The sequence below is a fragment of the Sciurus vulgaris genome, assembly GCF_902686455.1.
Source record: "Sciurus vulgaris genome assembly, chromosome: 3".
NCBI lineage: Eukaryota > Metazoa > Chordata > Mammalia > Rodentia > Sciuridae > Sciurus > Sciurus vulgaris.
This window is the reverse complement of record NC_136463.1, coordinates 54,272,789-54,298,744: the sequence shown is the minus strand read 5'-3', so window position 1 is coordinate 54,298,744 and position 25,956 is coordinate 54,272,789. Positions and strand designations below refer to the sequence as shown.

At 50.5% G+C, this 25,956-nt stretch overlaps 5 protein-coding genes across 13 annotated transcripts; 4 read left to right on the top strand and 1 right to left on the bottom strand.

Moving 5' to 3' along the window:
- The first annotated feature begins 985 nt into the window (after window positions 1–985).
- On the top strand, window positions 986–7,784 carry SENP3 (SUMO specific peptidase 3). 2 transcript variants are annotated; one of them, XM_079135439.1, is made up of 11 exons: window positions 986–1,207; window positions 2,045–2,761; window positions 3,612–3,851; window positions 3,933–4,044; window positions 4,413–4,560; window positions 4,685–4,732; window positions 5,135–5,212; window positions 6,532–6,669; window positions 6,843–6,926; window positions 7,044–7,094; window positions 7,510–7,784. In XM_079135439.1, exons 2-11 carry the CDS (start codon window positions 2,056–2,058, stop codon window positions 7,618–7,620), a joined length of 1,716 nt encoding a protein of 571 aa, XP_078991565.1. In that variant the 5' UTR covers window positions 986–1,207; window positions 2,045–2,055; the 3' UTR covers window positions 7,621–7,784. The 2 variants fall into 2 exon arrangements, with proteins under 2 accessions (XP_078991565.1, XP_078991566.1); XM_079135440.1 differs by having other exon boundaries at window positions 7,444–7,573.
- Window positions 7,785–8,874: 1,090 nt separating this feature from the next.
- On the top strand, window positions 8,875–15,043 carry EIF4A1 (eukaryotic translation initiation factor 4A1). Of its 2 annotated transcripts, none has more exons than XM_079135443.1 (11): window positions 8,875–8,984; window positions 10,346–10,394; window positions 10,832–10,964; window positions 11,384–11,523; window positions 12,646–12,814; window positions 13,147–13,256; window positions 13,373–13,516; window positions 13,596–13,733; window positions 13,841–13,930; window positions 14,183–14,262; window positions 14,365–15,043. In XM_079135443.1, exons 1-11 carry the CDS (start codon window positions 8,962–8,964, stop codon window positions 14,507–14,509), a joined length of 1,221 nt encoding a protein of 406 aa, XP_078991569.1. In that variant the 5' UTR covers window positions 8,875–8,961; the 3' UTR covers window positions 14,510–15,043. The 2 variants fall into 2 exon arrangements, with proteins under 2 accessions (XP_078991569.1, XP_078991570.1); XM_079135444.1 differs by lacking the exon at window positions 8,875–8,984 and adding an exon at window positions 9,516–9,672.
- A 403-nt stretch (window positions 15,044–15,446) lies between these two features.
- Window positions 15,447–17,833, top strand: CD68 (CD68 molecule). Its single transcript, XM_079135452.1, has 6 exons — window positions 15,447–15,775; window positions 15,859–16,307; window positions 16,443–16,562; window positions 16,679–16,757; window positions 16,840–17,010; window positions 17,452–17,833. Exons 1-6 carry the CDS (start codon window positions 15,733–15,735, stop codon window positions 17,583–17,585), a joined length of 996 nt encoding a protein of 331 aa, XP_078991578.1. The 5' UTR covers window positions 15,447–15,732; the 3' UTR covers window positions 17,586–17,833.
- A 153-nt stretch (window positions 17,834–17,986) lies between these two features.
- MPDU1 (mannose-P-dolichol utilization defect 1) lies at window positions 17,987–22,583 on the top strand. 7 transcript variants are annotated; one of them, XM_079135447.1, is made up of 8 exons: window positions 17,987–19,069; window positions 19,328–19,574; window positions 20,840–20,905; window positions 21,090–21,222; window positions 21,488–21,573; window positions 21,679–21,797; window positions 21,953–22,063; window positions 22,453–22,583. In XM_079135447.1, exons 1-8 carry the CDS (start codon window positions 18,896–18,898, stop codon window positions 22,495–22,497), a joined length of 981 nt encoding a protein of 326 aa, XP_078991573.1. In that variant the 5' UTR covers window positions 17,987–18,895; the 3' UTR covers window positions 22,498–22,583. The 7 variants fall into 7 exon arrangements, with proteins under 7 accessions (XP_078991573.1, XP_078991571.1, XP_078991572.1 ...); XM_079135445.1 differs by having other exon boundaries at window positions 22,213–22,583; XM_079135446.1 differs by lacking the exon at window positions 20,840–20,905 and having other exon boundaries at window positions 22,213–22,583.
- A 374-nt stretch (window positions 22,584–22,957) lies between these two features.
- On the bottom strand, window positions 22,958–25,811 carry SOX15 (SRY-box transcription factor 15). Its single transcript, XM_079135453.1, has 2 exons — window positions 23,947–25,811; window positions 22,958–23,304 (listed from the first exon to the last, which is right to left on the bottom strand). The coding sequence occupies exons 1-2, from the start codon at window positions 24,489–24,491 to the stop codon at window positions 23,148–23,150; spliced, it is 702 nt and encodes a 233-aa protein (XP_078991579.1). The 5' UTR covers window positions 24,492–25,811; the 3' UTR covers window positions 22,958–23,147.
- Window positions 25,812–25,956: the final 145 nt, after the last annotated feature.

Below are 25,956 nucleotides of genomic sequence, written 5' to 3'. Positions count from 1 at the left end.
CTGGTACCATATGAAGTAACCTTCGGAGAAACCTCATCCTCACTTCTCTCCATCTATTGGGTCCAACTTTCCGTCATCATTTCCAGAGATGTATCTATTATGCGTCCGTCTGCAGGGCGTGCCCGATGATGAAGGCGGTCCTTTTGCGACCACATTACTCTTGGGGGTCCCTCTTTTTTGTGGTTGTTGTTTGGTACTGGGACCAGTTACCAATTGGGTAACTGGGGCGCGTTACCGCTGAGCTACATCCCCAGCCCTTTTTTAAAAGACAGGGTCTTGCTAAGTTGCTTAGGGCCTCCCTAAGTTGCTAAGACTAACCTCGAACTTGTAAGCCTCCTGCCCCAGCCTCCCGAACCCCTAGGATCACAGGCGTGCGCCAACGCGCCTAGCCGGGTCCCCCGTTTTTCCTTTGATACTCTCCGTTCCCCTCGCGTGGCAGGCCAGACGGGGTGCTCAGAAGATCCTTGGATGTGTCGTACGCTCTTGCTGGTGTTCACCTCATTCCTCTAAGCTCTTTCGGCTCAAGTTCAACAATAGCAACAAGTTCAACAAAAGAGAAAATAACTACCCCAGTATTTAGCCTCAAGTCGCCCCCTGTATCAGGACCTCCATGCCCTCCTGTCTCTACTCCAAAGCGCCCCACTAGATAAGAGTATTTGGTCCCCCAGCCTCACGCCCGTGAGCGCCGAACGCTGTAGGGCCGATGGCTGCACGCACCACGCAGGCGCAAACAGACGCGCTGTGGGGCCGGTAAGCGCGGCCAGGTAGGTGGGTGTGCGCAGGCGCAGCCCGACTTAGAGGGCGGGGGCGGGACGCTCCCGTGGCGTCTACGTTCTCCGGTAGGCGGGACTGGGCGAGTGGTGGCCGCGCCGGCGCCGTTCGCCGGGTGTGACGTACTAATTGTGCGCCGCCACCGCCGGTGGGCCTGGGGCTCGCGGGAGGGGAAGGAGGAGGAGGGGGGAGGAGGAGGTGGTGGTGGTGGTGGTGGTGGTGGTGGTAGTGGAGGTGAAGGCAGAAGCCGAGCAAGAGGCGGCCGCGGCGGGGTGGCGCGGTGCGCGGCCCAGAAACCCTGTAATCCTGAATTGAGACGGCTGCGCCTGAGGACAGCAGGAGTGGCGGGGCCGCCGCCGGCGCCGGAGAGATGAGCCGGGAAGCCTGAGGCGGAGACGCCCGCCCTGGGGCCCGTCCGCCCGGCTTCCCCGCTCTGGTGAGGACGCCTCTTCCCCTCCCCCCGCCCTGCCTTGGCCTCCCATTCCTGGGCCTCGCTCCTACCGAACCGGGGCCAAGAGGCCCTCGACGGGGCGTCTTCAGCCCTTTCTGAGCCTAGCCGTCCAGTCTCACTAGTACTGGGACGCATTTTGGTCCCCGAGGATGGGGCAGGAGAGGGGGCTGGGCTGACCTGGCTCACGTGGCTCGGTTCTGTCCCAGCACCTTGATTCGGCAGCCTAAGCACCGATTCGGTTTTCTTTCAGTTTCCTTCAAAATTGTTTCCCTTTCATCAGACTCTGCCCTCTGAGCCATATACCTAGCGCCCACATTCTCAACTGAGATGACCTCTGAGTGCCCACCCTGTTGCCCCGCATTCATTCCAGACTGGGGAGGTAACCGTCTTCCCAGTCTGAACAGTTTCCCTGTGAAAGTTGTGTTCTCCCTACATACCTCCCTAACCATGTCAGGGATCTGTACTGAGCCGTCTCCATGAGTAAGTTCACCCTTATTAGACTCTCAAAGAGCACCCCGGTAGTATTAAAATGGAGAAGTGGAGCCTGTTAATACTGAGTTTCACCCACGGAGCTGAGAAATAAGATCGCTGAGGCCCACTGCTTAGCCATTTTCCCTTACCTCTATCTGGGCAAGGGAGAGATTAACGGCTCAGACTCTAAAAAGTCTTGTGGACCACATTAACTAGGAAGAGCTGAAGTTTTACATTTTTTCCCTCTATATTTATTTGCACATGAATCCAGAGGGCATGCTGAGGAAGAGGAGCTTAGGATCAGGAGGAGGAGGATGTTTAGATTCTGACACTTTAACCTTTGTTTTACAGGGTACTGAAACATGAAAGAGACTATACAAGGGACCGGGTCTTGGGGGCCTGAGCCTCCCAGACCTGGAACAGCTTACTCAAGTCCCAGGAGGGAACGTCTTCGTTGGCCCCCACCACCTAAACCCCCTCTAAAGTCAGGTGGAGGATTTGGGCCAGATCCTGGGTCAGGGACCACAGTGCCAGCTAGACGTCTCCCTGTCCCTCGGCCTTCTTTTGATGCTTCAGCTAGTGAAGAGGAGGAAGAGGAGGAGGAAGAAGATGAAGATGAGGAAGAGGAAGTGGCAGCTTGGAGGCTGCCCACCAGATGGGGTCAATTAGGAGCCTCCCAAAGGCCTCGTCCTCCCCGCCCCACTCATCGAAAAACCTGCTCACAGCGCCGCCGCCGAGCCATGAGAGCCTTCCAGATGCTGCTCTACTCAAAAAGCACCTCGCTGACATTCCACTGGAAGCTTTGGGGGCGCCACCGGGGTCGTCGGCGGAGTCTCACACACCCCAAGAACCATCTCTCACCCCAGGAAGGGGGTGCAACGCCACAGGTGCCATCCCCCTGCTGTCGTTTTGACTCCCCCCGGGGGCCACCCCCGCCCCGACTGGGTCTGCTAGGTGCTCTCATGGCTGAGGATGGGGTAAGAGGGTCTCCACCAATGCCCTCTGGGCTCCCCATGGAGGAAGATGGACTAAGATGGACTCCAAAGTCTCCTCTGGACCCTGACTCTGGTAAGGTGGGAAAAGGGTGGGGTGAAGTGGGGAGGGCTAGGAGCCTGGAGCACCAGAAATTTCTTGCTGTGGTGAGAGTAAAGCCTAAGGAAAGCAGAGTGAGAGTGAAGATGCTGAGAAACATCTTCATTAAACCTCGCTTTGAGCAAGAAATAACTGACAAGGCTGGGAAACAACTCCTAAGTTGGTGTTTTGTAGTTTCAAGCACAGATGAGAAAGGGAGCTGTGGTTTAGGAAAACTTGCCTTATCCACTTCAAATCCTTCTGCCTCTCAGGATAAGAACTCCTCCATTTACATCTCCAGAGGACAGTGTTTTCATAGTGGTAGAATGGGACCTCTCCTGGTAGTAGTTTACATAATCTGTATGTTTGTCTATAACATTCTTCCTCAGAATACTTCACCTCCAGAGAACTTCAGCCAAATAATTTAACATTTTAAAATACTCAAGTATTTATTGAGACGTTATCATATATTGGGCAGTAGGCTTCATGTGAAGTGTAGAGTTGTGACATATTCCTGAAATTTACATTTCTGAATCCCAGGGCCTTGTGCTTACAAGGCAAGCACTCTACCGACTGAGCTATCTCCCCAGCCCCTTTTTTTCTTGATTTCCTCCTGTGAATAGGAAATCCTGCTCTCTTTCTCATTAGAACCTCTTGGACATCCTTGTTTTATGCTTTGGGTCTTTGGTCGTGGTGGGGTTCTCCAAACCTTAAGGTTTATATTGGTGGATTCTGCTTTAATTAATCCTTTTTGTGGTCTTAATGTTTGTATGCATTAGTTAATCCTTCCATTGTTCTTTTGGCTGGATCAATTTCTCATCCCCATCCTATTTCCCCTGCCTTATAGGCCTCCTCTCGTGTACTTTGCCCAATGGCTTTGGGGGACCACCTGGGTCAGAAGGGGAGCGCAGCCTGGCACCCCCTGATGCCAGCATCCTCATCAGCAATGTGTGCAGCATCGGGGATCATGTGGCTCAGGAGCTCTTTCAGGGCTCTGATTTGAGCACTGGGGAAGAAGCAGAGCGACCTGGGGAGAAAGCTGGCCAGCACAGTCCCTTGCGGGAGGAGCATGTGACCTGTGTCCAGAGTAAGCCCTAGTAGACCTAGCCCCCTTCCCTTGACCAACTCCTAGTTCAAAGTCTCACTTGCCTCTCTCTTCCCCATCCAGGTATCTTGGATGAATTCCTTCAAACTTATGGGAGCCTCATCCCACTCAGCACTGATGAAGTAGTGGAGAAATTGGAGGACATTTTCCAGCAGGAGTTCTCTACACCTTCCAGGTAAAGCTTGAGGGACAGATTTCCTTTAAAGGAGGATGGGGACCTAGGGGATGGGAATAGAATGCTGTTGTTTTTCTCCCATAGGGATGTACTTGGGGAGGAGGAAACTAGAGCTGAAGGGGAGGAATCTGCAGGCAAGGTGTCAAGTCTCAAGTCTCTATAAGCCAACTGGGAGGGTCTTTACCTGGGACCCTAAAGTATTATGTATTTCATGTACCTCTTTCTGGGGAATGGGCCTTTATCAGGTCCTCAAAAGGACCCATAATTAAGAAAAAGTCATTTTAGATTCTTATTCTAGGCAGTAGTAGGTATTTCTGTGTGCCCCAGCTCCATCATCTCTTGTGTGATTCCACCTTTGGCCTACTCAGAAAGGGCCTGGTACTGCAGCTGATCCAGTCATACCAGCGGATGCCAGGCAATGCCATGGTGAGGGGCTTCCGAGTGTCCTATAAGCGGCATGTGCTGACCATGGATGACTTGGGGACCTTGTATGGACAGAACTGGCTCAATGACCAGGTGAGAAGTGGTGGAGAAATAGCCTGAGTGGGGATTCAGGGAGCAGGGTGTCTGGGGCCCTCTGTATGAGGGAGCCCTGTGTTCAGGCCACACCACAGCGAGTTGCCTCTCGTTGTCTTCCCAGGTGATGAACATGTATGGAGACCTGGTCATGGACACAGTTCCTGAAAAGGTAGGCCCAACCAGATAGTTCAGTTCCCAGAAAAATGGCAATTCTAAGCATCTTTTTTCAGTTCTTTTCATCTCTTCCATTTTATATAAAGAGGGTTTCCGTGTCTGGGGGAGAAGTATAGATATTAATCCATTTCAAATCTCTAAGCTTGGCTCTGGACTTATCGGTTCTTTTCCTTTCTGCCAGTCTTTAATGTTTTTCCCTATGGTTAACTCAAAAGAATTGGGGTGGGAACCTATGTATAGCGCATAGTAAAAAAACATTTTTTCACTATTAGGGAATTGAAGTGGGGTTGTTCAAACCGTCCATATGAAATGGAGTGGACTAGGAGAGGGGAGGGGAGACTTGGTGGGAGGCTGAGGTCATTTAATTTCATCCAACACTTTTGTGTCATTGGCACAGGTGCATTTCTTCAACAGTTTCTTCTATGATAAACTTCGTACCAAGGGTTATGATGGGGTGAAAAGGTGGACCAAAAACGTGAGTTATGAATTGATAACTTGTATAATGCTTTGCTTCTAAAGAATTAGAGTGGTTTTTCTATGAGCCCTTTCCCAAATTTATTCCGTCTTCCAAATATTAAACTATTGGTGCCAGGAACTGTTATAGGCACTAAGGATCCAGTATTAAATGAGGAAAACTTCCAATTATGGAATGAGAATAAACAAGTTAAATTTCAGCTAGGAATAAGTGTTATAGACAAAAAATAGTAATTTGCTAGCAAGGGAAATGGGTACTTTAGACTGGATAGTTTAAGCAGGCCTCCCATAGCTGAGATTTGAATGATGAAAAGCCAGCCATGTGCAGATCTAGGAGAAGTGTTCTTAAGCAAAAGGCACAGCAAGCACATGAGTCCCAAAGAGAAAAAAATACATGGTTGAGGAACTCAGGGCCCATGTGGGTAGCTTATTTGATTGGAGCAGTGAGCAAGGGAGAATGACAGAAAATTGGGTCAGAGAGATCATGTAAGACATGTAGGATAGGCTGATGAGGATACATTTTACATGTACCAAGAAGCGATTGGAGTTTTAAGCAGGCTGGAGATGATTCATGTTTTAAACACCAGTTCCAGTAATGGATTGAAAGGGAGCAAAGGTGGAAACTGGTAGACCAGCTAGGAGAGGAGCACAGTAGTCCAGGAGAGGTAGCTGGACTGCAGTGCTAAAAGTGGAGGTGAGGTTGGGGAAGACAGTGAATAAGTCTCCTTATCTAGAATAAGTTTCACAGGTATAACCAGTAGAATTTTATGGCAGATTGGTGTGGGAAATGAAGAAAATATAGGAATGAAGGATAATGCCTAGATTTTTGGCCTAAGTTAACTGGGAAAATTAGAACAAAATTGAGGTTTTTCTTCCTGGGTTTCTCTGCCTTACAGTTGAAAGGCCAGGAAATTATAGCATTTTATTTTTATTTTACATCCTTACCTATTTTGAGATGGGATCTCATTGTATCACTCAGGCTGGGCCTGAACTCCCTGATTCAAGTGATCCTGCTGCCTTTTTAGTGTTTGGGACCCAGTATTTTGGTTCTATGTAGTGCCACATGCCATCACAGCAGGCTTTCTCCCCCTAGTGCTAAGGATCAAACCCAGCATGCCCTTGCTTCCTTTTTTCTGGTTTCCTCTCTTACCCTAAAGAAATCAAATGTCCAGAAGTTGAGCCTTGCCTTAAAATGTAGGGCCTGAGTCTTGTGTTCTCTCACTTGTCTCGTTTGCCTGCTCCTCATTTCCCTTTAGAACCCTTGTGGCAATTACCAGGACCCTTGTATGTTCTACCTAACCTCAGCTGCTTTCTCTTCAGGTGGACATCTTCAATAAGGAGCTACTGCTAATCCCTATCCACCTGGAGGTGCATTGGTCCCTCATCTCTGTTGACGTGAGGCAACGCACCATTACCTATTTTGACTCACAGCGTACCCTAAACCGCCGCTGCCCCAAGGTTTGAGGGGGGAAATGGAAAGGACGTAGGGAGAAACAGTGGCAAAGCATGGTGGGCTTTGGGTTTCTCAGGAGCAACCTGGGCATGGTAGCTGCCACTAATCATACCTTGGATTAAATTAGGAAGTGTTAGGCTTCACTTTTTTTTTTTTTTTTTTTTCCCTACCCACATAGCATATTGCCAAGTATCTACAGGCAGAGGCGGTGAAGAAAGACCGACTGGATTTCCACCAGGGCTGGAAAGGTTACTTCAAAATGGTGAGTTCCCAGGGGGAGGGTTATGGGATGAGATGATGAAGGTAATGGTAGGAGGCAGAAATTGTAGTCATACCCCTGGGAGTCTCTAGGTGAATGGGTTTACCTTTTATTTTCTAGAATGTAGCCAGGCAGAACAATGACAGTGACTGTGGCGCCTTTGTGTTACAGGTAAGTAGATTTCTAGTTCTGAAATCATTTGGGTTAAAGGGTTGGGAGACTGTTGCCTCATTTGGCCTGCTGTGAAGCAGGGAGTAGCCTTATTTCAGAAACCCTGGTTTCATTGGTCCTCTCCATCCCACAGTAGAACTGGGTCTCTTAAGGCTCTAGTACAGCTGCCTCCTCAGCCCCTGACTCAATGTTTTATCCCACTTAAATGCTAGGTATATTATGTACCAAGAATAATAAATCGTGAGCCAGGCTGTTTTTGAACCCTAGACCATGGGAGTGTGGCTCCCTCTGTATGGGAAATGGGTATAGTTTCTAAAAAACTGAGTGAGATCTCATATGAAATATGTAGCACAGGTCCTGACTTGGGAGGGATGCCCAGTAGATGGTTCTCATGGCCTGCTTTGTTAACACCCAGTACTGCAAGCACCTGGCCCTGTCTCAGCCATTCAGCTTCACCCAGCAGGACATGCCCAAACTTCGTCGGCAGATCTACAAGGAGCTGTGTCACTGCAAACTCACTGTGTGAGCCTCGAACCCCAGGCCCTGGGCCTGTTAATGGGCAAGGGGACCTGGGAGACCCTTCCCAAGAAACTCCAGTTCCTTTCCTTTCCTGCCTCACCCCATCCAATTCCCTTTGTTTTTTTTGTTTTTTTTTTTTTTTCATATTTAAATGTTTTAATTGATTTCTGTTTTTTTTTTTTTTTTTGAGAGAATACTTGTTGATTTCTGATGGGCAGGGGGTGGCCATGGGGAAAGCCCTTTTCTCCCTCTCTGCAAGGGAGTGTTGCCTTGTGGCTTGAGTGGAGCAGTCATTCCCCCTTCCATGCCAAGGGGGCAGGAAATCAGTGTGGGGGTGGTGGGCGGGCAAAGGGATTACTGCCTGCCAGATCTTCAAACTTTTTTTATATATATATATAAATGCCACGGTCCTGCTCTGGTCAATAAAGGATCCTTTGGAGATACATAAGTGGTGGTCTTCCTTAAGGGGCCTCAAAACTAGTGGATATGCTTTCTCAGGATTCCTTACAACTTGTGCAGTTAGCTATTCCTTTTGGGATCTTGAGACTGCAGGAGCCAGCTCTGCATACCTGACTTTATCAGTGCCAACACCCTATCTTCATCACTCAAACAAATCCCCCAGCCAGAGGGCAGGAAGAAGGTAAAGTAGGTAAGCCTCAAAAAATGGGGGAGCCTGAGAAGCTGGGGAAGAGGACGCCAAAGGGATTGGGGAGGATACTGGCTAGGATTTATGACAGCTACCCCACATGCCCTTAAGCCCAGAAATAGTTCCAACCCTCCTCCCTCCAGCCAGGGGAATCCTCACAAATCCTGGGATCGCTCCTGATTCTGCCATCCCCGTTACTTAAAACACTCCTGGGCGGTGTCGGAGCTATCCTTGCTGCCAGGGAAAACAAAATTTGAGTCCTGTGGAAACCGGGAGCACAGGTAAAAGGAAGTGGCAGCCCCCGGAGCCCGGAAGTCCCTGGAGGCTGAGACCGCGCCCCCTTTGCATGATAGGACCTCTTGAACCACATGACTAAGGCACGATTACCTCCGCACGTGTAAGGGTGCAGGGCCCAAAGATGGCTGCCAGCCTCGAGGACTGACTACTCTATGTCACTTCCGTGCCGGCGAGAAAGGCGGACCCATTAGCCAATGAGGCTGCGGGGCGGGCCTTCACCTTGATAGGCGCCCAAGCTGCCCAATGGTGGCTTCGAGCCAGAGTGCCTACGAGCTAACGTCACGCCGGGTTGCAGAGCGCCGGCAGGCGGGGCCGAGGCGGCCAAGCCAATGCGATGGCTGGGGCGGGGTCGGGCGCTCTATAAGTTGTCGATAGGCGGGCACTCCGCCCTAGTTTCTAAGGATCATGTCTGCGAGTCAGGATTCCCGGTAAGGAAGGCATTTGCAAGAGTTTGTAGCTACTTACCCTGCCGCTCCCCTCCTAGGGCCCCGCCGGGGGGTAGCTGAGAGGCCCTCCGCCCCAGGCCCACTATGGTTGCGGGGAAAACCAAGCCGGGAGGACTGATATCCGGGGGGTAAGGGGGCAGATCCACGGTCGACGCTGCCATCAGGGCCGAGGCAGAGGGAAAGAAATCCCAGCTAGGGCCGAGCGAGTGAGGCTCATTACGAGTCCTCGATCCGCGGTGATGCTGTGCGCGAAGGCCCTGAACTGGGTGGCGAGGCGAGGTCGCGATCTAGCGTGGGAAAGAGGCAGAGGCGACCGCGACTACGTGGCCTGGATCCGGCCGGTCCGGTTGCCTCACTGTGCCAGGGGAGGGCTCGTGCGCGGGGGTTCCGGAGGATTCTGACGGTACCACTCGCTAGAGGCGGGGGTGCCTGGGTCCTCAGACAGTCGCTCAGGCGCGGCTGAAATGTGGGTCGGGGAAGAAGAAACCGGCCGTTCAGTGTGCTGGTTTTCTTGACGGCCAGGACTGAGCCTAACCCCGAGGAGCGGCCGCGTGAGGCACCAGGAGCCCACCCGGCGCCGGGCGGGCGGGTCCATTTTGCCGCACAAGCCGGGCATTTGGCAAACTGCGGATGGGCAGGTCCACTTTCCTTCGGGGGTGAGCGGCCTGAGGTATGGGAGGGCGACGCCATTTCGCGACGGGGGCGGGCGGGATGTGGATTGTTCCATGGGGTGGGGGAGACGCCGCTGGGTGGTCGAGGGAGCGAGCACATGGCGGCCTGAGGGATTCCCCTCCCCCAGTCTGCTTCGCTTCTAAGTGTTGTGCAATCTCCCCCTTTGCTAGCTCGGCTGGGGCTCATTGTGCGCGAGGCCGCCACCGCCCGCGGCCTCCCACATCCGGGCATTTGCGATGGGGGGGGCATCGTCTGGAAGTAGTGGGGGAGGGCGCGGGCGTAGTGACGTGGGGGGAAGGGGATGTCCTACCCTCGGATCTAGGAGGTGAAGGGCGGGACTTCCGGCGCGCTGGAGGTGCTGAGGGAGGTGCACGCGCTTGGGCTTTGAGCGGCCAGGCCCGGGACACGTGGGCCTAATGGCAAGCAATGCATCCGGGCACGACGGGCCTCCTTCCAACCTCTGGGTCTTAAAAGGAGGGTCAGCCCATTGTGTTGGTGGCCTGGCCTGCTCCTTGGGTGGGGCAAACGCCTGACTCCGTTTTTTAAAGTAATTGTTTTGAGTCTTTTACTGGTGGGAGTTGGATCTGGGAATGAACGCTGGTGGCATGCATGGCTGCTTGCTTGAGTGCTTCAGTCAGGCAGGGGACAAAACTCATACCTTAAATCAACAGATCCAGAGACAATGGCCCCGATGGGATGGAGCCCGAAGGCGTCATCGAGGTGAGACTACAACCTGCTGCTACTGCCCTTCATCTCTTAAGAGGGGGAGTGCCATTTGTAGTGAGCCCTAATTTCTGGAACAGTAGTTCTAGCAGGAACTTGAGTTTCAGTTAGATCAGAACTCAGGATTTATCCTCAATACACTGTATAACCAAAGCCCCACTGTAAAGGAGTCAAAACTCCTTTACAGGATTTGCAGGAAATCTTAACATTCCTGAGGGTGGCTATAAAACATGTCACTAGAGTTCCGCTTTTCCCCTCTACAAGCCCCAGCATCACAGTTGTGTGAAGTGGCTTAAGAGTGATTTCCCTGGACACCTAGAACCAGCTGGCTTTCTTGGAGAGTGAGGGAGTTGTCTTGGTGCAGACACCATATCCTGTTTGTTCTGATCTCACCACCTTCACTACTTAAATCTTGATTTCTTTGCATTTTGCAGAGTAACTGGAATGAGATTGTTGACAGCTTTGATGACATGAATCTCTCGGAGTCCCTCCTCCGTGGCATCTACGCCTATGGTTTTGAGAAGCCCTCTGCCATCCAGCAGCGAGCCATTCTTCCTTGTATCAAGGGTGAGATCCCTTGGCCCCAGAATAGATTGGATTGCTCCTGACCTGGGAAGAATGGCATCAGTCAAGTTGGTGGTGATCATCTCATCAGGCAGGGGCAAAACAATCCCTTGTTGAACCCAGCTTGACTTTTGGTTCATGTCCATTTCCCATTTCATACCTTGGACACATGGACTGCTGGGTTTTCTTCCAGCCAGCTTGTGGTTGTTTTTACAATCATATCTAGCTTAGTGTGGTGCAATCCTGAATAAGCTAATAGCCTGACCTTGTTCTCTGATTGTTGTCATTATAATGAAATAAAGCTTGCAAAGCACTTAATTGTTGGTTTAACTGTTGGTTATTTATTGACCTCATGAAGCTGGGGCTTGAATGTCAAAAGTATACGTCCTCTGCCACATCTAATTCTAGTTTGTCTGTTCCAGGTTACGATGTGATCGCTCAAGCCCAGTCTGGGACTGGGAAAACAGCTACATTTGCCATATCAATTCTCCAGCAGATTGAATTAGATCTAAAGGCCACCCAAGCCTTGGTACTGGCACCCACTCGAGAACTGGCTCAGCAGGTAAGTGTGGCTTCTTTGCTGTCCTTAGAGGGTTGGCTTAGGAATGACAAGTATGAACCAAAAATGAGGTGTATTCTCTGACCAATGCTCTGACGTAGGAAAAATGGGTTGGTGGCTTCTAGTTCTCAGGATTTGTTGGGTTAATAGTTGTTTACTACTCAGACACAACAACTACACTTCCTCCACCCATTTCCTGAGTCAAATAGGAAGGCTGCTGGGTGGGGCTTAGCTGGCTGGGCTAGTTAGGTGGCTGTTTTATGAACAACCCCCCTGGCAATGGGCAAAGAGACACCTCAATGGTGGTGTTGCTCTTATATCAGTCAGGGGCAGAGTAGAACCACAGTCCTTTGTTCATCCTAGCTTGATGCCTGTGTTGGTGGCCAGAGCTATTTCATGCCTAGGGCACATAAAATCTTAGGTTGGACTGTTTTCTTCTGGAGTCTTGGAAGAGAAAGAATCAAACAGTAGACTTACTACTTTTTGAAGTGCAAGGAGGAAATTCTGAAATGTTTGACAGATGTACTAATTATTTTGCTGTGAATTATGGGCACAGATAATATAAATAAGAAATTGGTAGATGCTGGACATAGTGGCACATAACCTGTAATCCCATCTCAGGAAATCAAGGCAGGATTACAAGGTCAAAGCCAGCCTGAGCAACTTGGCGACACTTGAGTATAAAAAGAGCTGGGAATGTATCTCAGTGGTTACAAGGCCTTTAAAAGTCCATAAAATGGGTTTTTTGCTTACTTGCTTTAAGAGAATGGGTCACCTAGTTTAGGTTCTCTAGCCATGCAGCAATAGGCCATTTACATGCATCATGAAGTCATGTGGCTTATAATTGCCTTTCAGAAAGTTAAGGGTTGTAACCATCCAGAAACTTAGGCTTTGTTATGAATTAATGTGTACTAAGGAAACCTGACTGGGTTCAAATCGTTTCTGCCATGTTGCGCAGTGTGATCTTAGAGATTGTTGGTTAACCAGCCCTGCCTCCTGTTTCTCACCCAAAAAGTGAGTTTAGTAGTTATTGAAAAGAAATAAAAACATGAAACCCATTACAGGTGGGTTGGGACCTCGCACAGTCAGAGCTAATATATGAGCATCTTTCTTTCTCTGGTTCAGATACAAAAGGTGGTCATGGCATTAGGAGATTACATGGGTGCCTCCTGTCATGCCTGTATTGGAGGCACTAATGTACGTGCTGAGGTGCAAAAGTTGCAGATGGAAGCTCCCCATATCATTGTGGGTACCCCTGGCCGCGTGTTTGATATGCTCAACCGGAGATACCTGTGTGAGTACTGTGTTCAGTTCCCTACTTCCATCCCTTTTCTGCATACAGTTCTGCTTAAGCCAATTCTTATTTCCAAGAATATGCTACCTTTTCTTTGAGTTGCTCTGTGATGAACCCCATGCGTGTCATCTGAGCCTGGTTTCCCTGTTGTCTTAGCCCAGGTAGTGTTCTACTTCCTAGGGCTACTGTCTGACTTCCAGGGAGGTCCCAGGCAAAGGATCAGTCCTTGTATTCTGAGAGCAGACTGCCGGCCAGTTCCCTATTTTATCAAGAGAATTGTTATGTTTTACATTTCCCTGATTACTGTATCTTGGTATTTTTCTACTTTGTAGCTCCCAAATACATTAAAATGTTTGTGTTGGATGAAGCTGATGAAATGTTAAGCCGTGGATTCAAGGACCAGATCTACGACATATTCCAAAAGCTCAACAGCAATACCCAGGTGAGAAAAACCCAAGTCTTATATTGTAGCATCCCCCTCCCTGACCTTAAAATGACTAGAGAAAGGGGATCAACAATTAAGCATTACAACCCTGAGTCTGGTCTTTTTTTCATTAGGTGGTTTTGTTGTCAGCTACAATGCCTTCTGATGTGCTTGAGGTGACCAAGAAGTTCATGAGGGACCCCATTCGGATTCTTGTCAAGAAGGAAGAGTTGACCTTGGAGGGTATCCGCCAGTTCTACATCAATGTGGAACGAGAGGTGGGGCCCGGTGCAGGTGGCGGACCTGGTAGCAAGTTGTTGGGTATAGCCCCTGACTGATTTCTCTCCCCACCTCCAGGAATGGAAGCTGGACACACTGTGTGACTTGTATGAAACCCTGACCATTACCCAGGCAGTGATCTTTATCAACACCCGAAGGAAGGTTGATTGGCTCACTGAGAAGATGCATGCCCGAGATTTTACTGTCTCTGCCATGGTAGGTTTTTGCCTTCGTGACAGTTGTGCATTTTGTCAGTGCCATACTGATTTTCCCAGAACCTATGTACCTTACCTGCTACATAGACCCTTCCATGTAATTTCTAGCATGGAGATATGGACCAAAAGGAACGAGATGTGATCATGAGGGAGTTCCGGTCTGGATCTAGCAGAGTATTGATTACCACTGACTTACTGGTGAGTAAAGAGAAATTTAAAGGAGATTGGAAAAGGGAGACTCCAAGGTGATTCCCTCTCCATGGGGCCAACTAGTGCCCCCTTCAGGAAAGTAGCAGCTTGGAAGAAAACCTGGCATGCCTAAGGTTGGAAGACAAAGAATACTTGGAATTCTTTTGCCTTCCTTTGGCTGCCTACATGCATATTTTAAGTCCCTCTGGATGGATCATATCCTCAATTCACAGGCTGAATTTGCCATCTTTTTTGACGTAGGCCAGAGGCATTGATGTGCAGCAGGTTTCTTTAGTCATCAACTATGACCTTCCCACCAACAGGGAAAACTACATCCACAGGTAAGTGTAGATGTGGGATTATTTGTCCCTACCCTACCCTTCCTGTCCTGAAGCTTTTAGTGCTTCTCAGCCTCCTTTCCACTCCATTATTTTTCTCCCCAGAATTGGTCGAGGTGGGCGTTTTGGCCGTAAGGGTGTGGCTATTAACATGGTGACAGAAGAAGACAAGAGGACTCTTCGAGACATTGAGACCTTCTACAACACCTCCATTGAAGAGATGCCCCTCAATGTTGCTGACCTCATCTGAGAGGGGCTGTCCTGCTACCTAGCTCCAGCCAGGGTTCAATCCTGGGGGCTAAGGAGCAGCTGGAAGGGGGAGGGAAGGGAGCCAAGGGATGGACATCTTGTCATTTTTTTTTTCTTTTTTTTTTTTTTTTTTTTTTTTTTTTTCTTTGAATAAATGTCACTTTTTGAGGCAAAAGAAGGAACCGTGAACATTTTAGACACCCTTTTCTTTGGGGTAGCCTCTTGCCCCAGGCGCCGTCTCCTCCCAGAAAACACTAATCCATGCCCCTAACCTAGTCACCTCCAGATCCCAGAGGCTCTCCCACCCAATTTGAATCCCTCTGAAAATGATTCAAGGAATTAGAACGTCACCTCAACCTCATTTGCTGGACCAAATCTACAGGGAGAACCCCTGAGTGAGGTTGCCCAGGGGATTGTCCCCAGGTGGGAGGAGCAGTGGAGAGAAAATGGTAGCCATTTTTACATTGTTTTGTATAGTATTTATTGATTCAGGAAACAAACACAAAATTCTGAATAAAATGACTTGGAAACTGCCTGTTTGGGCTTCTCATTTCTTCCCTTCCCTCTCCCACCTGCTACTTGGGTGTGGTGCAGCTCTCCTTTCCCACCTCCTGCTTAATTTACTTAATGTATGAGCACCCCTGGGATGGAGCTCCAGTTGCAGAAATGCAAGCATCCTTTCTACTGAAAGCTGCCAGATAGGGCCATTTTCTCAACTGAAAATAATAGCACACGATGTGACCCTCTAAAAAGGGTTGGGCACACTGTCATAAGTGCCTCACATGACCCAGCTAAGAGGAAGTAACAAGGAAAAGGAGTGAAAGCCAGCTTGTTTTGCCTTCTGATTAAGTGTTTTGGAGACTGCTTAGGAGTGGGCCCACCACTTCTGGGTTGGATCTGTAACTACCTGCACCTACTAGATGATCCCTGAAGCAATTGTGCCAGAGCTCCATCTTATTCTGCACCCACATGACATCCTTTGACTTTGCCCTGATACCTCCCATTTAGTTGGGGCCAATGATCCCCTAACTTGATTTCAAAAACTAATGACTCAGATTGGTGACTGGAGCTGAGGTGCCTGAGTCAGGTTGGGGGTGGGGTCATGTTAGTTACAGGAAGTAAGGGACTTTCATTTCCTCCTCTTCCAAGAGAAGGCAGAAGGAATAGGGTTGAACAACTGGTGCTGGCGCAGCCTAGCTGAACCTGTGGTGAGGCCGTTCTGCCATGAAGCTGGTTGTACTTTTGGCTTTGCTGGGGCTGCTAGCAGGTAAGAACAAAGGGGAGTCTGAAGAGAGGAGCCCCAGGGAAGGAGCCTACCCTTGAGTTGCTAACTACTCTCTTTGCTGAAAGCCCAGGAAACAGGGAATGACTGTCCTCACAAAAAATCAGCCACTCTGCTGCCATCATTTACGGTGACACCTACAGCTACAGAAAGCACAGCAAACCCTACAACCACTCAAGGACCCTCCACCACCAGTCCTGGAAATTCCACAATTCATCCAACAAGCAACAGTACTGCTGCTACCAGCCCTGGACTCACGACTGCTACTCACAATCCTGCCACCATCACCAGTCCTGGAAATGCCACAGCTCATCCTACAACAAGCAATGGCACTGCTACCAGCCCTGGGTTCACCAGCTCCCCTCACCCAAGACCACCTCCACCCTCTCCAAGTCCTAACCCAAGCTCCCAGGAAGCTATAGGACACTACACATGGACTAACGGTTCCCAGCCCTGTGTCCAACTCCAAGCCCAAATTCAGATTCGAGTCCTGTACCCAACCCACAGTGGAAGAGAGGTAAAGCTAAAACTGGGGAGGGGGCCAAGGAACAGGAGGCAAATTCAGAAAAAAGAAGGAAGAGTAGAGGGGATAGTGAGCCTAAGATGGTAGAGCCATGTAGTCTTGAGATCCTCTCCTCTGTAACTTCCACAGGCCTGGGGCATCTCTGTACTGAACCCCAACAAAACCAAGGCCCAAGGAGGCTGTGGGGGTTCCCACGCTCACCTTCTTCTCTTATTCCCCTATGGACAGATCAGCTTTGGATTCAAGCAGGTATGGCTTTATGACTTTATCCTCATCCTTCTCTCACTGTCTCAGTGCCCCATCCCTACCACTCCCTTGCCCCACTCCTTCCTCTGCTGTCCTGAGCATTCCTGTTCACCTCCTAGGACTTACAGCAGAGCCAGAGCATGGTCTATCTGAACTATATGGCTGTGGAGTACAATGTGTCCTTTCCCCAGGCAGCACGTGAGTAAACCTTCCTCTCCTTCTGAAAGGACTGTTATAGGTGTGAAAGTAGATCGGAACTGACCTTCCTTCAACCCTTCAGAGTGGACATTCTCAGCTCAGAATTCATCCCTTCAAGATCTCCAAGCACCCCTGGGGCGGAGCTTCAGTTGCAGAAATGCAAGCATCCATCTTTCTCCAGCTTTTCACCTTGACCTGCTCTCCCTGAGACTACAGGCTGCTCAGCTGCCCCATACAGGAGTCTTTGGACCAAGTAAGATCTACCTATTCCTCACCTAGAGTACTCCCTGTGAACTGGAAGCCCCTTCCCCAGACCCAAATCTCCCCTTTTTTTTTTTTTTAACATATATATTTTTTTATTTTTGGTGGACACAATACCTTTATTTTTATGTGGTGCTGAGGATGGAACCCAGGGCCTCACATGTGCTACTGCTGAGCCACAACCCCAGCCCCCATATCTCCCTTCTTAAACCCCAGACTTCCTTCCTCTCTTCGGCTTATCATGACTATTGGGCAGCTGTCCTCCCCTCTTCTACAAGATTCTGCCTGTTTCCCCCTTTAATTTACTGCTCCAAGTCATCATGGTAAGTTCCTCACTGATCTACTTCCAAAATCCCCTACATTATGTTCCCCTCTGTCTTTAATTCCAGCCACCATCACTGCAATGCCCATTTGCCCTATCTTTTTCTACTAGGTTTTTCTTGCCCCAGTGACCAGTTCACCTTGCTGCCTCTCATCATTGGTTTGATCCTCCTTGGCCTCCTCACCTTGGTGCTTGTTGCCTTCTGCGTTGCCCGGAGGCGTCCATCCACCTACGAGCCCCTCTGAACATTTGCCTGGACCTTAGGGCACCAAAGGGTACCCTCATTTTCCTCACCATCCAACTAACTCACAAAGTTATCTTCCCTGTCTTTCTTGAAGAACAAAAATAGAGATAATGCAATTAGGAGGGAGGAAAAAGGTTTCATTACATATGACAGGCTTTTGCTCCCCTGTAGGAATGGTAAAACCTACTCAAGTCTTTGTCCTTCATTTGCCTTGTTCTGCCAGGATTAAAATCCATGAGTTTCTTGTCACGTGCCTTTGTGTTTTACATGGTTTGGCTAAAAAGAGCCAAAAAAGCTGGTGAGGAAGAATGAATATACCAGTGTGATCAAATGACCCCATGGGTTCGTCCCTCAAAGTCTGGCACAGAGTTATTCAATCTGCCATACTACTTCCTCCATTCTGGGGCCACTGGCCCACCCTTGCCTACAATCCAGTGGGACCAACCATCCTGGCAGCCTTATTCCTGACCCTAAGGTACAATTACAGGTACAGCAGATAGCCAAAGCAATGAGCAGGTGACTGTAATTTCATTTCCAAAGCAGTGCCAGTGACTCCTAAGCAATAATTCCGTCAGAATGTACAGGGGTAGATAAGAAAGAATTGCATCGACCTGTATCCTGGTACTGGGTGGTGGAGAGCAGGGCCACTGCAAGGGTAGTCCCAAGATGCCCTTTCCCAAACAGATGCTGGACCCACTTTTCTTGTTGAAATCCTTGCCTAGTACCTGGTGTGCCCTCAGGTCAACCACAGGAGCAGTGGGTACTCTGATGTCCCCACAGTTGTTCTCAGCAATCCTGGGAACAGCATCACCCCCAGCCTGGGCCTCACACAGGAGCCAACCTCTTTGGCCCCCAATGCTTGGGCGGGGAATGTCACTTCCAGAGCATCCCGTGAAAGACTTCCAGATAGGCACAGACTGCACCACCACCAAGTGCAAGCGATACAATCACTGACGACCAGGATGAGTGCCCCTCCAACTGATGAAGCTATAAAAAGCAGCAGGACCCCAGCAGCCCCACCACCCCTCGACACAGACCAGCAGACTGCGGGGTACACCTCCACCGGGTGACGCACTGTGGGGTGGTGAACTGGTGCTGGGGTGGCAGAACGCAGTAAGGTCCCTACCGAGTAGTTCAAGATGCCCTTTCCCAGAGATACTGGGCCCACTTGGCCTTGCTGAAATCCTTACCCAGTATGTTGTGCACTCTCGGGCCATTCCCAAATGAGGTCCCCTGCTAGGTTTCCTGAAGGCTGCCCCGCATGGGGGATCAGGGGTTGCCCTCTCCCAACCAGACTCTTCCCTTGCCCCCATGCGCCTTCCTCTTCATTGTCCCGGACCCCACTGTCGCTGGTGCAAACATAAACACCTGCACGGGCCAGAAGATGGAGAAACATGGGGCTGCCGAGGGCAACCAGGCTCCGACTGGCCTGCTCTTGCCGGTGCCATTGCTTCTGGAGAGCCAAAGAGAACAGGGAACAGAAAGGTACAGTGCCGCACCCAGCGCCATTTTGGAAACTTACTCCTTTCCTGATAAGTTCGAGCAATATAAAGTTGGCAGGGAGAAGACAAGATGGCGCCTAGGAGGAGGGGAGAAAGGAAGTGATAAATCTTGCTCCCTAACTGGAAGCGTAAACAGACGGAAGGTTTAACTGCGCAGGCGTATAGCTCTCGCACGCTTTAAAACTAACCGTAGGGCGCGTCCGAAACGTGGTCTCTGAACTAGACCTATTTTACGCTGTAGAAGCTGGGATACCATAGAAAAAAGCCGGTTACAGGGGGCGGTGCAGCTTCGTCGCGGGAAAGAACGAGGCGGAGTGCCCAAGCACGCATGCGCAATGTAATTCAATGGCGGGATGCGGAGACTGGCGGAAGCTGGCTTTCCAACATGGCGGCAGAGACAGACGGGCTATTCAAGCGGGTGCTCGTGCCGATTTTTTTACCTGAGAAATGCTACGACCAACTTTTCGTTCAGTGGGACTTGCTTGATGGTGAGTTTAATTCGGCCTCCAAAGTCTTGCTCGAGCGACCTCAACCCATAGGTGGGACCTGACTGGTGACTAAGTGACGACCGTAGCCCCTGCCACTGCGAGTTGGGCGGAAGACGCTTCTGAGAGGGGCGGAAGTGTCTGGGATTCTGTGGAAGGAATGCGCCATATTTGGGCAAGCGGGAGTCTCCGTGTGAAAGTATTTTATGAAGTCTGTGTTTTAGCGGCAGACAAGGAAAGGTGACTTAAATTGTACAAAACAAAATAAAAATTGTCCAAAATAACTTAAGCCTTAATTAGGTCGCTGTCAGGGTTAAACTTAATTCAAAGCTTCTAATGCATCAGGTCTTCAGCATCCCAAAGGCTCCTGCCACCCGGTTACTTTCCTTCCAGCCTTCCCTCTGGGAAGCTTCCTTAGTCTGCTCCTGTTAGTTCGTGGAACCTTTCTAGTGCTTTCAGGATATTTTTCTAGTGCATTCATGACCAATGAGAATGAGTCCGGCCGGGGCATGATGGCGCACGCCTGTGATCCCGGCGACTGGGGAACCTGAGGCAGGAGGACCGCGAGTTCGATCGGCAACTTAACGAGGCCCTAAGCAACTCAGCTGGACCTTGTCTCTAAACTATTTTAAAAAAGGAACTGGGGGGTGTGACTCAGTGGTTAAGTGCGCCTGGGTTCAATCCTCGTACAAAAAGAAAGCAAAAAATAAATAAATAAATAACCCGCTGGGCCAAGCTCCTTGGGAGAAAGCTTCTATGCTAGAGAAGTTGTGAATAGCTAGGGCATAAAATTAAGCCCAGGAAGGGTTAGATTAAGCCCCCGAGTAAGGGTCAGGGATAATCAGAGGGTTCAAGAATGAGTGGGTATGGAGAGCTGTCTTTGGAGAGAGAACGTGTTTAGTGGGCCACCCAGTTACTCAGAAGAGGGGTTGGGGTGGAAAGACTCTTGGGCATTTCTCATTGTTATTCAGGGAAGCATTGGATATTCTTGGAAATCAAGCTGAGGAGTTTGGCTGTAGAGAATGGAAAATTGGTGAGAGGGAAGGCATTATGGTAGAAACTGTTTTGAAAGTCACCTAGTCTGAATATGAGATGGTTTGGAGCAGGAAGGACCAGGCCTTTTTTCTCTGCCTCCTCATCTCCAGACCAAAACTTCCTTTTGTGGACATGTGAAGGACATGGGGAAGGAGACAGCCCACAGGAACTCTCCAAGCCCAGGTCTGAGTTCCAGAGGACATCTCTCTGCTTACCTCTTTTTCTTTTCTCAGTTCCATGCCTCAAAATTCTTCTCAGCAAAAGCCTTGGGCTGGGCATTGTAGCTGGGTCACTTCTTGGTATGTATTTTATCTATCTTTCCTGCTGTCAGGGTTGGGGTGGAGGTTCTGAGAGACCATAAACTGCATGGGTCCCCTAACTGGAAGTGGGATCACCATGCTTCCCAGTCCATTCTGTAGCTGTTGTGTCGTGCTGCCAAAGAATGGAGGCTTCTCAACTCTACCCTTCTCATCCTTCCCTCAGTAAAGCTACCCCAGGTATTTAAAATCCTGGGAGCCAAGAGTGCAGAAGGGCTGAGTCTCCAGTCGGTAATGCTGGAGCTTATGGCACTGACTGGGACCGTGGTCTACAGCATCACCAACAACTTCCCCTTCAGGTGAGGGGCCCACCATTCATCCCCAAATATAATGGCCCACAGCTCTAGTGGAAGTTAAGATGGGGAAGTCAAAGGGGTAGAAAGGCTGAAGCCCTTCCAGAAATCCAGTCATCACCAGCTGAGGTGATGAGAGGATTCCAAGTGAGATGGGGATTGTAGATGGCAAAGTAATCAGAGAATTCTGTCCCTAGGTGGATGGGCCATGGAGGTTTTCCCTGCCTCTTTCTAGGCCCGCCTTTCTTCCTCCCAACTCTTGACTCTGCAGCTCTTGGGGTGAAGCCCTGTTCCTGATGCTCCAGACCATCACCATCTGCTTCCTGATCATGCATTACAGAGGACAAACTGTGAAAGGTGCTGGGAATTTGCCACAAGGCTGCAACTCTTGGGAACCCTACAGGCCTGGGAAAGCTGAAGGATGTAGAGAGGTTGATGACTCCTTGTTTCTCCCACCCGCAGGAGTCGCTTTCCTAGCCTGTTATGCACTGCTCCTGCTGGTACTGCTCTCACCACTCACACCCTTGGCAGTGGTTACCCTGCTCCAGGCTTCCAATGTACCTGCTGTGGTGGTGGGGAAGGTGGGTACTGGGAACAAGGTTGTTGGTGGGGGAGAACAGGTGGAGGGCAGAGTGGAGGTGTGGGGTGTCACACTAAGGGGAATGGAGAAATCATCTATGGGAACATGGGGAACAGTTCAGGTGACAGAACCAACAGTCTTGACTACCTCCTGTAGCTGCTCCAGGCAGCCACCAACTACCACAATGGGCACACAGGCCAGCTCTCAGCCATCACAGTCTTTCTACTGTTTGGGGGTTCCCTGACCCGAATATTCACTTCCATTCAGGTAAGTGCACCTTCTTCCCTCCAGAGGGCACTATACCCTCATTTTACACCTCTCTACTGAGGACTGATGTTACCCCCAAGGCCTTTGTCCTTAGGGGAACCTTTCTTGATTTATACTGAATGGTGGCCCTCTCTGTCCTTTACAACCAGGAAACTGGAGACCTTCTCATGGCTGGAATCTTTGTGGTCTCCTCCCTCTGCAATGGCTTCATTGCCGCCCAGGTCCTCTTCTACTGGAACGCAAAACCTCTCCAGAAGAAAAAGGAGCAATAGGGCTCAGCCAGCTACTTGGGAGTCATTTTGTTTCCATCCATCCACCCAACCTCAGGGTTATCCCCATGTGAGCTAGTCTGTAGGTGTGACTTTTAATCATTTTCCATTCCTCTGCAGTTGCAACTTCCTGAGCCAGAGTCTGTTTTTGGTGGAAACGGATAGTTGGACCCAGATCGTTAGGAAAAAAGAGGACACTGGTAGTCTTTCCTACTGACATTTGATATTAAAGTACTCTTTGGAGTCCTATACATGTGCTATTCAGTCATTTTTTTCAATTGGTTGAGACTGCTCCTTTAGCAACAATTTTTAGCTGTTTCCCTTTTGGGGTAAATGCCTTGCCCTGCCCTCCCACAACCTACTTCCCTTCTGACCCTAGAGGACAGAAACTGAACAGTGGAATGAAGGCGAATGGGGGCTTGTGGCTGCCTTCTTTTCCTTCCCCCAGCCTGGCTGGGACTGCCTCTTGGACCCCAGTGCTGGGGTGGGGGAAGGGGGACAGAATGACTCAGGCAGGGCCCCAGGGTGAGGTGAGGAGGTTCCTGCTCTGGCAGGTCCAGGCGGAAGGGAGTGGAGATGGCACGGGTTCCTGCTATAGTGAGAGGAACACAAATGGGACAATAAAGACAGAGACGTCGTTTAATCATACAAAACTGTGTTAAGTGTGGTTTTGCTCATTCTGCCTTCTGGGACAACTGCAAGCCTCTGAACTATAGTCCAAACCAGGAGAGGGTTTGCAGCCTGAGGGTAGGGGATATAGTTCTGGGTGGGAGCAAAGGAGAATGCAACCTTTATGGGAGGTGTGTCCATGCAAGTTACAGGTGGGTTAGGGGCATAGCACCAGGATTGTATGGAGTGGGAGAACCTGGGGGTAGGTAAGGGCTATAGGGAGGTAGCATCTCCCCCTGGAGCCTAGGGTCACTTTGAGGGAGAGAACACGGCGAGGGGGTCTCCGGTCTACAATGGGGAGAGCTGTAAAGAGAAATGGTGGGGGTTAGAGTTTGCTTCCCTTGTTGGAGGGGCTGGGCAGTGTCCCTGACTCTTATGTGAGGACAAGTCTGACCAGTTCTGAGCAGACGGGTAGAGCTTTGCCACCCAGTCAGCTACGCTGGGTTCAGCAGGCATGGAACCAGACCCTAGGATGGCTTGTAGAGCAGTACAGCCCTGTTGGGGCACGCTCACAAGCGGGTTTGCGTGCTGTGTGGCTGTTTTCCTCTTTTGGGGCAGCAGGCCAGGAAGGGGCAGGTTAGGCTTGGCCTCTCCTTGCCCTGGGGGCTGGGTGAGGAAGCCAGGTCACATACCGGCCAGAAGCAGGGGGAAATAGGGCATCCTGATAACTATAACACCATCACATCCAAGGGTCTGTCATTTGCCCCTGCAAGGCCACTACCTCCAAGGTGAGAGGGATAGGCGCCTTGGAAAATCCCAAGCCACCAGGATCCTCCCACCTACCTTCACTCTCAGAAGATGGTGCCACACAGCCTTTACTGGGAGTGGCCTTTGCTTGGATAGGCTCAGGTCCCGCCCCCTCTAGTAGAGCCCTCCGGCATTTGTTCCCACCCAGGCTCTAAGAGGGGTTTGCCAGGCTCTTCACCCCACTTCCCAGGCACTTACCTATAATTGCCAGTCAGGTAGGCTGTTGAATAGTTGGGGGGCTGGTACCCAAAGCCTCTGCTCCCTTGGGTAGCTGTGTACCCTGGCCCCCAGAGCGGGACCCCGCAGGCCAGGCCACTGCCTCCTGGGCCGAAGTGGGTATTCCCGGTGCCAGAAGTTTTGGTCTTCCGCCGAGGCCGGTACTTGTAGTCGGGGTAGTCACGCAGGTGTCGGGCGCGCAGCCGCTTGGCCTCCTCGACGAAGGGCCGCTTCTCATCCTCCCCCAGCAGCTTCCACTGTGCACCCAGGCGCTTGGAAATCTCAGAGTTGTGCATCTTGGGGTTCTGCTGCGCCATCTGGCGGCGTTGAGCGGAGCTCCACACCATGAACGCATTCATGGGCCGCTTTACCTTCTCCAAGGGAAGACCCCCAGACACCAAAGGACTCTTGGCGCCCTCGCGCTCCTGAGGTTCCAAAGGCGAGGAGGTAGCAGAGGTGTTAGAAGCCTTGCAAGCTGGAGGCTCCAGGCTCCAGGCCTGGGCCTGTGAAGAGCAGGGTAGTGCCATGGGTTCCAGGGAAACTTGAGAAGGTGTCTTGAATGCCCTCTCAAAGACCCTTAAAATGGAAGTGTCTTCTCAATCTTAAGTTATGCTGAAGAGTTCTTCCTTGAACAGTAGGTATCACTCCCAACTCCAGAGTCCTTGAAATGGAGCCCTTGCTCCCAATTTGGCACACTTTGGGGAGCCAAGCGCACAATCCACTAGTTCTGGCGCTGTTGCACTGCAGAAGTGCTCTGCTTTCCTTTTTACTTCCCCCAGTCCCTCTCCCCTTACCCTCTGCAAGGAAGGTTCAGTGTTAGGGTGGAGGCAGTAAACCTTTGCTCTGTAGCTAGTAGCTACCAGATACCAGGCAGCCCAGGTGCTGCAGACCTATCCCACCTGCACCCAGCCTCTGCGTCTCCCAGGCCAGTTTCAGGAACAGCTTTTAAAGCTGACTCCTCCCCAATCCCTCCCAGAGGCTGCACCTACATCCCCCTCCATTAGGCAAACCCAGGTGTCCTTTTCTTCCCAACCCCAATACCTACCCTCTGGGCACCACACCCCCCTCCCCACCCAAGGCCAAGATGTCAGGCCTTCCAGCCCCAGTTGTACAAATTGTCTCCCCTCCCTTCTTAATCACTGACAATTTAAGTCAATTCCTTTCCACAATGGGATGAAGCACAGGGGCATCAAAACCCTCAGGGTTTGGGTTGTGCCAAGAGGAACTAGCGAAGTCTCACTCCCCACCCAAATCTCTTTTCTGATGCTTATTTCTCCTCAAACCCCTGACCTGCCCCTGGGGCAAGAAAGTCAGGCAGTCAGAGGGAGGTAGGTCATTTTTGTTTTCTGAGTCATTCCAGCAGGTGCTTGGTTGATGATTCAACCATTTTCTCCAGGTAAGAAAACTCAAGCCCTCCCAACTCCAGCCCCCAAACAGATTTCTTCACTGCCACTGAATTATGGCAAATTTATCTTCAAGCCCAGTTGAAGTTGCAGGGTTGGGAGGAAACCCAGGGCAGCTCCCAAGAGCTGGAGGGGTATGCATGCTGGACCCAGGGCAAAAGGCCAGCCAGGAATGAAGGCTGGAGAGAGGCCCCCACTCTGCCTAGCGCCCAGCCCATGCCCTGGGCCTCAGGTAATCGGATTAAGCAGCCTACCCTGGCTCTTAGCTCCTAGCAGGAACAGGAACAGCTCCAGCTCTGAGTAGAGCAGCCCTGCCTAGCCTGCACTGTGACTCAGGGCATAGGAGTGGCCCAACTCCCTCTACCAGGGAAGGGAGCAGCACCCTGAACCACCCCCTCTGGACCAGGACGGTACCTTGGGCCTGGGGAATTTAGGAATGCCAGGAACTGGAATGAGGAGAAGCCAATTGTGAAGGAACAGAGAATGAAAGCCAGGGACCAAGGCCAGGTATGTCCTAGAGAATCAAATGGACTAAACTCTGGACAAGGAAGACATAGGAGACAGAGCCGTTTGGATTTTTTTTTTTTAT